The sequence below is a fragment of the Anarrhichthys ocellatus genome, unplaced genomic scaffold (assembly GCF_004355925.1).
Source record: "Anarrhichthys ocellatus isolate YVR2014 unplaced genomic scaffold, GSC_Weel_1.0 scaffold24, whole genome shotgun sequence".
Taxonomy (NCBI): domain Eukaryota; kingdom Metazoa; phylum Chordata; class Actinopteri; order Perciformes; family Anarhichadidae; genus Anarrhichthys; species Anarrhichthys ocellatus.
This window is the reverse complement of record NW_022280054.1, coordinates 11,883,455-11,894,651: the sequence shown is the minus strand read 5'-3', so window position 1 is coordinate 11,894,651 and position 11,197 is coordinate 11,883,455. Positions and strand designations below refer to the sequence as shown.

At 42.9% G+C, this 11,197-nt stretch overlaps 1 protein-coding gene across 10 annotated transcripts in view; it reads left to right on the top strand.

Annotated features, from left to right (window-relative positions):
• LOC116390797 (chloride channel protein 2) overlaps window positions 1–11,197 on the top strand; it is a 140,320-nt gene that overhangs the window by 104,855 nt on the left and 24,268 nt on the right. For all 10 annotated transcript variants that reach the window (XM_031860857.1, XM_031860859.1, XM_031860856.1 and 7 more), the window contains 4 exons: window positions 53–163; window positions 2,572–2,785; window positions 7,992–8,125; window positions 8,815–9,005. In XM_031860857.1, coding sequence (XP_031716717.1) covers window positions 53–163; window positions 2,572–2,785; window positions 7,992–8,125; window positions 8,815–9,005 — 650 coding nt within the window. The remainder of the gene's footprint in view (window positions 1–52; window positions 164–2,571; window positions 2,786–7,991; window positions 8,126–8,814; window positions 9,006–11,197) is intronic.

The following is an 11,197-nucleotide window of genomic DNA, read 5'->3' as shown; positions in this document are numbered from 1 at the left end:
TGTGTGTGTGTGTGTGTGTGTGTGTGTGTGTGTGTGTGTGTGTGTGTATCAGGGGCAGCCTTTGGTCGTCTGGTTGGAGAGAGCATGGCAGCCTGGTTCCCAGATGGCATTAACACAGATGGCACCATCTACCCCATAGTGCCAGGAGGCTACGCCGTCGTGGGTAAGTTAAAGACACAATCATGGCACCTCTTCTCACTCTCTGCGTTCTCACTTCTAGTACTTTTCTTTAGTAGTTTTCCTTTTGCTTTTTTTCTGAAAAGCCCTATTTAGTTTTTGCTCTACAAACCATTGTGTCAGCGGCAGTTTTGGGATCTGCACAAATATATTCCTCACTCATAACCAACTTGGCTTTTTTCAAGCGATTCAGTCTTTTCTAGACAGAATGCACTCTTTATTTAGTTTACTTCTCATTAGATGTCTGTGAGGCATCGGTGCTTCTGCCTGAGTAAAATGTTTCACTTCTCTTCCCACGGCTCATGGACAATGAATGAAGATAAAGATTTGCTACGGCCCAATGTCTTCAGAGTCCAACTGGACCGTGATGAAAGGAGACGTAGGATATGATCAAACTCGAGCTCAAGTTACGTTTGCAAGATCACCGGACGGTACTTTATTAAAGATCTGGCTGCACAGCTCAGACAGCAGCTGACAAAATGAGACTTTCACAGCTCGTAGTGCTGCTGCCAAAGGGCTCACAACCTACTTCAAAGTTTGGAAATTGAAAATATAACTTGTTGCGTAATTCAAAACTTCTGCGAAGAAATAGAAATTGTACCGCAGTAGTTGTTGTTGGCTGTGGCACAGAGATGTATAAAAGTATCTGTTATTTCCTTTAGGTCCAAACAGTCAATAATATGAAATACCAGAGTAAAGGGTGTTATTCTTCCTCTCATCCTTCTCTTTTTATGAAGATGTTTTCCCATTTTTCTAGTCATTTGCTTTTTCCTTCTCTCAGAAAACAAAGAGGGTCGTGTATATATATATATATATATATATATATATATATATATATATATATATATATATATATATAGCTTGTTTGGGGGTAAAGTCACCATTTCAGAATCTTTATCTTTTCAACCAAGCCACTCTTAGTGATTGTGTTTTTGTTCTTTTTTGTTTTTGTCCTACAGCATAAAGAAACGATCCTTATTGTCCTTCATGTCTGTGTGTCTAAAGAGATGCAGAGTTGTGAGTCCCTCCACCGAGCTACTTGTTGACAGCTGCTTCAGGTCTGCAGCGGCTGTGTTCTTCCTGGGCTGATGTTGTTGTTGTTGTTGTCGTCGTGGCGGCGGCACCGTTTGCTGATGACTCAGCCCTTTACAGGCTTCTTTCATCTCACAGCGGAGGGAGGGAGCACGAGCATTTATGTGAGCAGGATATGTACACGGGCTTAATTAAGTTACAAGAAAGAACAGTGAGACGGGCCTTTGTAGACTCTCTCGCCCGCCGTCTGTTTCTCTCTCCGCTCTCTTTTCTCTTTATTTTAATGCTTTCATTCTTTTTCTCTTTTTTTCTTCATTTATTGGATTGGACTCGTCCATTTTCCCCGTCTCACTTCGCCCCACGCTGCTCGGCCTGCTCTGATATTGCTCTTTTCACAACACTTTATTGGATGGGAAGCAATTGGAAGTGTGATGGAGCCCTATTGAATTACTTATATACGTTTTCTGGCTTATGGGTGTAGCAGATTGTGTGGTGAGGAATGTGAAGTGAGAGTCTGTAACCGTCTGGTCCAGGACATTGATAACAGGAGGACGACTTGGAATCTTTGAGTAAATTGAATTCCAAAGTTGAAGTTTTGTGGCTTTGATCTATAATACATATATTGTGTGTATGATAGTTTTGACCTGATTTATAGCAATATTGATATTGTGTCTTCTTTATGTTGGTAGCAGTATAACTCAACCCTGTGACATCCATACCCATGATTAAACAGCAGTAGACATCTTTGTTTTTATGTATTTGTAGGACAGTAAAGGTTTGTCATATTCTGTATGACGCGTATTCACCCGTTAGTGACCCTCCCAGTATATGTGGTGCAGCTTACAGCTGCCTCTAAAAGAAAAAGTGACAATAAGTGATATTTTTACCACAGAACTGAGTCTGCTAACAAATTACATTTCTGTACTGAACAGGCAGCGTTAGTAGAATTATTCCGACTCTTTACATCAGTAAAAGTGACAAAAACCACGATGTAAAGTACAGAAGAATATGTATTTGTATTTATTTATTTGTTACATAATGAAGTTTATTCTTAACTTAAGAACAAAGCGTGTTTTGAGTCAGTCCATTTTTTTTCAGTCATTGGTATTGTTCAACATCCTCTCTATTGTTCCATTGTATGAGGGATGGTAAAACTATCTATTACCTTTTTGAAATCATGGTAATATTAAAATGTTTTTTTTTCTTCCTTTTGATGGATGACGCCCCTGAAACCCCCTCAAGGACCCCCTTTATTTAGCACCAGGAACCACCTTGAAAACCACTGATCTGAACAATTGCTTCTCTTTTCCGTCTGTCCTCTTCCCCCCCCCCACCCCCACCCCCACCCCCACCCACCCAAAGGTGCGGCAGCCTTGTCGGGAGCGGTCACCCACACAGTTTCCACCGCCGTCATCGTGTTCGAGCTGACTGGCCAGATCTCCCACATCCTGCCGGTGATGATAGCGGTGATCCTGGCCAACGCCGTGGCCCAGTCGCTGCAGCCGTCCCTCTACGACTCCATCATCAGGATCAAGAAGCTGCCTTACCTCCCGGAGCTGGGCTGGGGACACCACGAGTACGTACAGAGGAACACGCTGCACGAACACCAGCATACCGTCATCACACACACAACGCATTGCAATACGTTACAAGTATTATCTTGTTTCTGCAGTACTGTAATGGGAAGCGTAACCACTATATGTTTGTTATATATATATATATATATATATATATATTAATTTTCACATCCTCGTATGTGACAGGTCTTTACTCAAATAACATGTAAATATGAAAATGAAAAAATCCTATTATGGAATTACATTTCTATTTTCAAATTTGCATTATAATTTTAATAAAGTCCCCTATGGGCTTCTGTACTTAATCACTATTTAAAGCCCCATCAGTTTTGTTTGTTAAAAGTTTCTGTTTGTTTGCTCTGTGGGGGTTTATGTATTTAATTAGTCACATAATGGCTTACTGTGTAAATGTTACCAGTCTTTAATGTAAGGTGTTAATGGGTAGAGTGCACAGTGAGTCTTAATGGTTTTAAATACGGCTTTTCATTTAGGTGTTGAACTCCAGATAGCACACATTCTTGCCTGTCGGGGTTACAACCTGGAATCACGGAGAGGATTTCACATTACAGAAACCCAAGGTGCCTAGCTCAGTGGTTCAACCTAACATGGCTTTTAATTGCTTTCACACCCATATTATTAATTCATACCAACCACACAATACCGAATGGGATTACCAGCTGCTTTCCGAGCTCGGGGAAAACCACACAGAAGCACTTTTCATTTAATTGTTTGGAGACGGTTATTGTTACGGATGCTGCCAATTCATTAGGTGGAGATAATAGTTTTGGTTGCATCGTTCACAGATTGGGAGTAATGAGGGGAAAAAAAATGCATTTCACCCTCCGTCTGCTCTTCAGTCCCTGTGGCCGTCTACTTGAGTCTTTCACTTTCTACATCAGGACCTCGGTGGACCACCGCCATCTCACATCTCCTCGTTATCTATTCCTCTCTCTGTCTGTCACTGCTGCCCTCGTCTCCTCTGTCTCTCCTTATTATCCACTGCGACCTTATGGCCTCTCCATCGTGTGTGTGTGTGTGTGTGTGTGTGTGTGTGTGTGTGTGTGTGTGTGTGTGCGCGCGTGTGTGTGTGTTGAAGAGAGAATGAAGGAGAAGCTGTTGCTCTCTTTGATTATTATAACGGAGAAAACACTCAAGTGTGTGATCCAGTTTTATTACAGCTTTGATCGTATGTGCATAGATTTTCGACATTTGGTAATGTTTCGCAGAAAAAAGTGAGATGCTTGAAGTCAGTGATAGAGTTGCATTGTGGGTAATGAAGCCATCAGGTTTTGACAAGAAGAATGTGTGGAATATGTTTTTTTATCACGTTATCTTTTCAGGTCGTCCGTAAGCCTCTCAGGAAACGCCTGGAGAGATACTTTCTTTGTATTTGGCTCCAATGTCCACCTGGACTCCACGAGGAACTGATTCCATTTCGGTGAACTCACAAAACACTTTTCTGGCCAAAACTCGAGAATTGATATGCTAATTATGACAATGTTGGAGTGTTTCAATGTGATAGAGTCCAATGTAATGATAAATGATGCCCAAACTACAAAAATAACGTAACAAACCTGAATAATCCTCTTACCGGTCTGTTTAACTTCATAAAATATTAATGATTGAAAGCTTTAACAAATTCAATTTTTAAAATTTAATCAGGGAAAAATGTGACGAATCCTCTGTGTCATCATGTCAGAACAACACGAGGTAATCATCAATCATCAACACACAATCACATCATCTATACTCAATGATAAACACAAAGTTTACAAATGTTAAAAGGTGATTGAGAAACTGTCAGAAAGCCGTGTCTGTGTGTTCATGACATGATCAATTTATCATCAAAAATATCAAATTATCTCGACATAATGACATACGTTTGGAAATGTTAGAAGTTGGTGAGGTGTAAAGATGATCGAGAAACTGTCAGGAGACTCCTCTGTGTGTGTGTGTGTGTGTGTGTGTGTGTGGACTGAATGTTTACACAAACACACAGAAATGTAATCTCCTTGAATCATCTATATTTAATAACACACACTATGAACTTGACTCACGGCGCAGAAAACTCCTACTTCGCTCCATTCACCTCTTCTTCCTCTCACCGGCCTCCGAGAGAGAGAGAGAGAGAGAGAGAGAGAGAGAGAGAGAGAGAGAGAGAGAGAGAGAGAGAGAGAGAGAGAGAATTTGTGTTATATTACTGCAGCATACGAGAGCGGAGGAGGGGCCGCCGGGTTGAGGGGGTGGGAACTGAAGGTAGCGTCGCCCCTTCAAAGCTGAATGTGTTTTTCACTCAAACTGGAAATTATCCATCTCACACCCACGCTACAGTTCACACACACAGGGACACTTGTGTAACGCCTACCATGCGATACAAACACATGATGGCATGAACATTTGCTCACACACACCCACACTGACATGGAGAGAATTGGATTTCTCATTTATTTATGTATAGCTTTTGCAGATATGAACAGACACTGCATATATATTCCTGCTGCTTCTTTCTAATCAGACCCAGCAGCACATATGAAAGCTTTTCCACCTCTTCTCTCAGACGAGGCTCTTGTCTTCACTTTTGGCTGATCCATCACCAGCTTTGGAGTGCCATTTTTAAAAAAAAAAAAAAAAAAAAAGTGTGGGAACAATTGCATAACACCACTCTGTGTGTGTCGTTTGATTCTCTATCGGTCATTCTAGGTTTCTTAGCATTTCATAATTGCCAATTAGAGCCTGTTGAATTGACAGGAAGCAAAGCCAAAGGGGATCATCATATTTTCTCCGGATCATTACAAATTTCCTTTTATTGGTTTCCACACCTTCCCCTGTTAACACCCCCACTCACACACACACACACACTGCCCTGAGCCTCCGCACTACTGTGGACAATATGGATGATCTGTAAAGCCTAGATGTATAACCCTATAAGTCTGTTTATCTTGGCTCAAATCTGTAAGCTGAGGCTCGAAGCAAGATATACCTCAAACTTATCAGATGTATTGGCCAGCCTTGCGGGCAGGAAGGTTCAATTAAGAGAAATCCAATCATCCACTGCCTTTGATATCCCCGAGAGAAATGAGTCCTTGCAGCGGTTGTGGCCGGCTCAGAGGCATGCATTACGTTATTCTCTCAGATCCACTCTTAAAATGAAAAGAGGTCGCCGACGCATCGGAAAAGATTGAGCTTTCTTTAAGGGGGATGTTTTCTTCAAGGGCTCTATTCACTTCTACATTTCTGTATTTCCCATTTGGGGTTTGTTTATAAAAATAGAAGAACTGGGGAGTTGAGAATGAGCGATGATGGTCACTGTGACTAAAATAAATATATAAAGAGAAACATCTACAATCCTGCTCAGCAAGAAAACCAATAATAAGACCATGTCCTCTCAGGTTTCTTACTCCCCCGATTAATCAAGGTGACTGGAAGTCCATTTGTGGTGCTCAAAACGGCAAGATATCTGAACAATCCACAGAACCAAATGAAGACTTGTCATTCGGACTACTTCTTCTGCCAAAAGTGGTTCCAATAAAAGATTAGAGCTGTAGACTGTTGTGCCATTTTTCAAACAAAATTCCAATTATTGAATTTGGTCGGCAAATATCTCAAAAACACAACACTGTCTGTGTGTAGATACCCAGCCAGTGCCCCTGGATGTTTTGTTTATGTTGGACAATTCTGCAACTCTCTACTTATGTCCAACACCAATGCAGGAAAAGTGTGCTTATAACATAGAATGCCGGAAGAATGCCCCCCCCCCACGCACACACACACAACTCTGTGGCGTTGAAATGAGGGGGCCTAGTCTGCAGTGGATTCGAACGTCTAACGGCAATAACGCACCGGAGCAGATGCGTCGTACGGCCTTCAGATAGCTGCCAAGCAATGTCTGTTGATAGCTGCGGCGCCCACAGAGCTCAGCGAGCTGCGGCTGTTTGGATTCTGTGCCACAGTGTGACCAAACTAACAGTTGGGGTTTGTTTAACTTGCGTCCAGAGAGTTCCTGCAGCCAATCAGTAAACAGAGTCCTGTGACCTGTTGACCCGCGCTACAAGGAATCTTTTCCCAACAGCCGCACTTCACCGCTGCCTGGTGTGTTTTCGGCGTTATTCAAGCTCTCACTTTCGTATCATCATGAAAGCCTTTGAGGAGAAGATTGTGCGCCTTTTCCCCCATTTGTACGATCGACCCACCGTTGGGCGTTGCCCTTTGGATCATATCTGACAATAGTTCAAGGTGGTGCAGATGCGTGTACCGGTTATGCATTGGATCTAAAGAAGGGTTTTCATAGGAGGTAATCTGTTGTTTTGCCATATCCTCCAATTTCAATGTACCTGTCTGACAATAGGGTTAAGATACATTATTTTGTACTTTGTGTAATTTGGGTGAACTGGCCATTTAATGCTGTTAGCAGGGATGATTTGATACAGTGTGTAGTGGTGTGTTACAGCCCCACATAGAAACCTACAGTACAGAGAGCCTTTCTATAGCACAGCGTTCTATCCGTGCTGTTTATAAAGCTTCGACCAACTTCGTGCTCTGTTGCATTGAAGCAGACTTGAGGGCGGATGGTCATCAAATTAACTTTGCATTCCAAGAGATGTCAGAGTATTAAGTTGTTGCCACAACAAGGAGAGGAGAGGCTTGGCCGGAGCTGGTATCCTGGCACCGCCTGCGTTGCTTGGCGGCCGCTGTCATGTTTGCAGTTTCCTGGCAACCCACAGGAAGAGGAAGCTGAGTGTTTATGACTGGTGTACCGGGCCGTACGATTCTGCTGAGGCAAGACCTGCTCACACAATGTCGCCTACTCCCCCCCCCCCCCCCCCCCCCCGCTCCTGCTGCTGTACCCATGGCACTCCGCCACTCGCATCCGCAGGACGCGTCGAGTGTGTGGCGTTATTGGATTGACTGGTCGGCTGTCAGCGTTGGCTCTGAAGGAGAGTCGTTACAGAGTTGGGGCAGGGCAACGTTTTTTAAGAAAACGGCACTGACCAAGCATGTGGCAAAAAAGTATCGGCAAAGCATTTTAATCGATATCGGTTTCCAAAAGTCAGCAGCTATTCAGCTATTCGATTCTTTAACGGATCCGACTTTCTCCATCTTCTCACCTTTTTTCCCTCGACTTTCCTCTTTCCCTTATCTCCGTAACCACCTGATAAATTCCTCTCATTCTCCTCACATTGATTTCGATCTCTCTTCTCCTCTCAGGAAGTATAATATTCGCGTGGAGGACATCATGGTGCGGGACGTGCGGTACATCACACTGAACTGCTGCTACAGAGACCTGCACAACGTCCTGCTGACGGGACACCTCAAGACTCTGGCGCTGGTGGAATCAGCTGGTGAGACACAAACACACACTCCTGCTTTGTATTTGTCACAAACCTAAAAATTGAAAGATCGTACATATCATAATAGTCCATCTGTACTACAGCTTGACCAAGAGTTACACTTGGATGATTACATGTGTGTGAGTCCAGCGTTGTGTGCTGATCACTGTGTCTGATGTAACATGGACATCTGTAGCTGGACTGAGCGTCCCCTCCTGTACCGAAAAACAAATGGACTGATTGATACACGGACAAACTTTGCAGCGCACCGCCTGCTGATGCCACTTCACTGAAGTGCACATTTGGTATTCCGTGGCTGTCTCAATTACGCAATCGTGCAGGAACAATTAGCTGCGTCATTTAACCAAATACTTAATCCGCACGTACTGTCACAAAGGCAATTAGTTAACGCAAGCAAGCTGCCAAACACACACACACACTAGTTAATACACATTCACTGCATTCTGGGCTCTTGTTATGTAACTCAGCCGAGCTGTCTGCAGTGCTGCAACACGTGTTAGGAATCTCCTGCAGTCTGCTCACTCTTCCCTCCTGAAACAAGTTTTACTGTCTCTCTCTTCCTCTCACCTCCCCTTTCGTCTTCTTCTTTTGCGTCTTCTTCTCCTATCTTTTTCTTGTATCTTCTTCTTCTTCTCTTATCTTCTTCTTCCTTCACCTCCTGTCTCTGTCTCCTCTCCTAGAGTCCATGATCCTCTTGGGCTCCATCGAGCGCGCCCAGCTCCAGGCGCTGCTCTCCCTGCAGCTCGGCCGCCCCAGACGGCTGGAGTACATCAGGGAACGAGCCCTCGAGGAGAAGAAACGCCTGTCGGTCGTGTCGAACGTGGGCAGCGAGGACGGCAGCCACCGGGCCAGTCAGGAGGTCCGCTTCCAGGTCAGAGGTCACAGGGACTGGATGGCTTGACATAGGCTGTCAAAAAAACATCCAGTTTACTAGTTTCTCCAGATTTTATTTGCAAAGCTACAGGAAGGCCTTCAAAATAAAATAATCAGTTTTGCGTTAAAAGCAGGCGGCAACCTTCAGTTCTATAAAGTGAAGTGAATGCGAAAGTGTCTTAAAGCTGCATTCTCTCTACTGTCCACCAGGGGGCGACTCCTCTGGTTGTATAGAAGTCTATGAGAAAATGACTCTACTTCTCTCTTGATTTATTACCTCAGTAAACATTGTAAACATGAGTTTATGGTCTCAATCTCTAGTTTCAAGTCTTCTTCAATACAGCATGATGTTCATTGAGTAAATTATGATCCATTTAGAGTCAAAATGTGATTGACAGGTCAGAACCAGAGCCGCATACGGCTCCACCTACCTAAACTCCAACTCAAGCATTGATTGGAGAATGCTTTTTATTGTCTCATTTACCAGATGCTTGGGCGCTAGAAGCAAAATTAAGAAATCCCCACAGTAGAGTTACAATTCATCCTTAGGAAGATACAAGATCCTCTCTTTTCAACATCTACTATCGGAAAAAATCCAATATTTGTTTACCTGAATTTTTAAGTGTTGACAGTGAAAACTGAGAGTTTTTAATGTTTTAAAGTCATTCTGTTGTGAAAGAGAAGTTTAGAATAAGTTAGTTGCATTCAGAAACGTGCGTGTGTGTGATAGATGGATAGCTTAGAGCGTTATTAATGTGTTATGCCATCAATAACAGTAATAAGTATGGGTTTTGTGAGAAGATGGATTGTCAGCTGTGGTTGAAGATAGATGTCTGCTCTGGTTCCAGGTCTCTGCCCCGTGGTGCTCAAAACGTTGATTTATCTCTTTTTTTCCGTCTTCATTTCTCTTTCATCAGTTTGCAGTGAGTGGCGAGGTAGAACGCCCTCCGGCATGGGGGTGGGAGAAAGGGGTGTGTGTGTGTGTGTGTGTGTGTGTGTGTGTGTGTGTGTGTGTGAGATGCCTATTTACCTCCTTGAGCTTTTCTTTTTTTCCTTCACATCTTCTTTCCTTCATTTTTTCCCACTTTCTCCGTTTCTCGCTGTGCTTTTTTCATCAATGCCTTTAAACGGTGATAGAAGTCTTGTATTCCTTAATTGTTGACTAATATCTTTGTATTAAACCTCCTAATAGCTGATTGCTATTTATAGTAAGTCATTATTTTTGTGGTGGAGAATCCTCTGAAACAGCTTTTAATATCAACCATAACAATTTACTGTCAACATCTTCCTTAAAGCAAGAATAATGTTTTGATTTTTTAAATGTATCAATCCATATTCAGGGGGGGTTGCTGGTCTGCTGCTGCTTCGATCGAGGCAGCAGCAGACCAGCAACCCTGTGGTCCTCGAGGTAAAATCACTGTTATTGTCAAAGCAGTCTTGTGTGACACGGATAACAACAGTCCCCCGTCAGAAAGCACTTTTTTAGGGCAAGGTAAAGCTGTGAAAATATTCTAAATATAGCGTACACTGATTCTTTTAGGTGTCTAAAATACGTCCACAGCAGTACATTGATGTGCTCCCGTGCTGGTACTCCTGTTTGTTTCTCTAAACTCCATCTACTGTAGTAAATACTGGAGAAATACCTCAAACTATCCCTTTGGAAATATAGGCTGACCCTTCACTGTCACTCACTGAAAGATAACTTCAGCCCAGTCTATCAGGAATGTTAATGAATTTACAAATGGGGAACTTCAGAGAACTCCAGCGGATTATAAATCAAACTAGTTTCTCACATTTGATCTGTGAAACATTTTCTGGCTGGAACCAGAATGTTCCCTCCACTTCAGAGAGACGCTATTAACATAACCCAGCAACAACATTTTGTAGGTCATGGAAGTGCCAGCATGGAAAGTCATTGAAGTCATGAAATGTTACATCAAGGCCAACACAAGAACCCTTATTTTAGCTCTCAACTCCCGCTGCTTTATTTTCTTTTTTGTTTCTCTTTTCTACTGTTTTCCCCTCTTTTGATTTGCCTCCATTGCATCACTCCGAGGAAGTTCATCCATTCATCTAATGAGTCTGCAGAAAGAGACCGAGGGGTTGATCTCTAAAGCAGTATTGGGGGTTTTGAGTCTATCTTTGTGTGTGTGTGTGTGTGTGTGTGTGTGTGTGTGTGTGTGTGTGTGT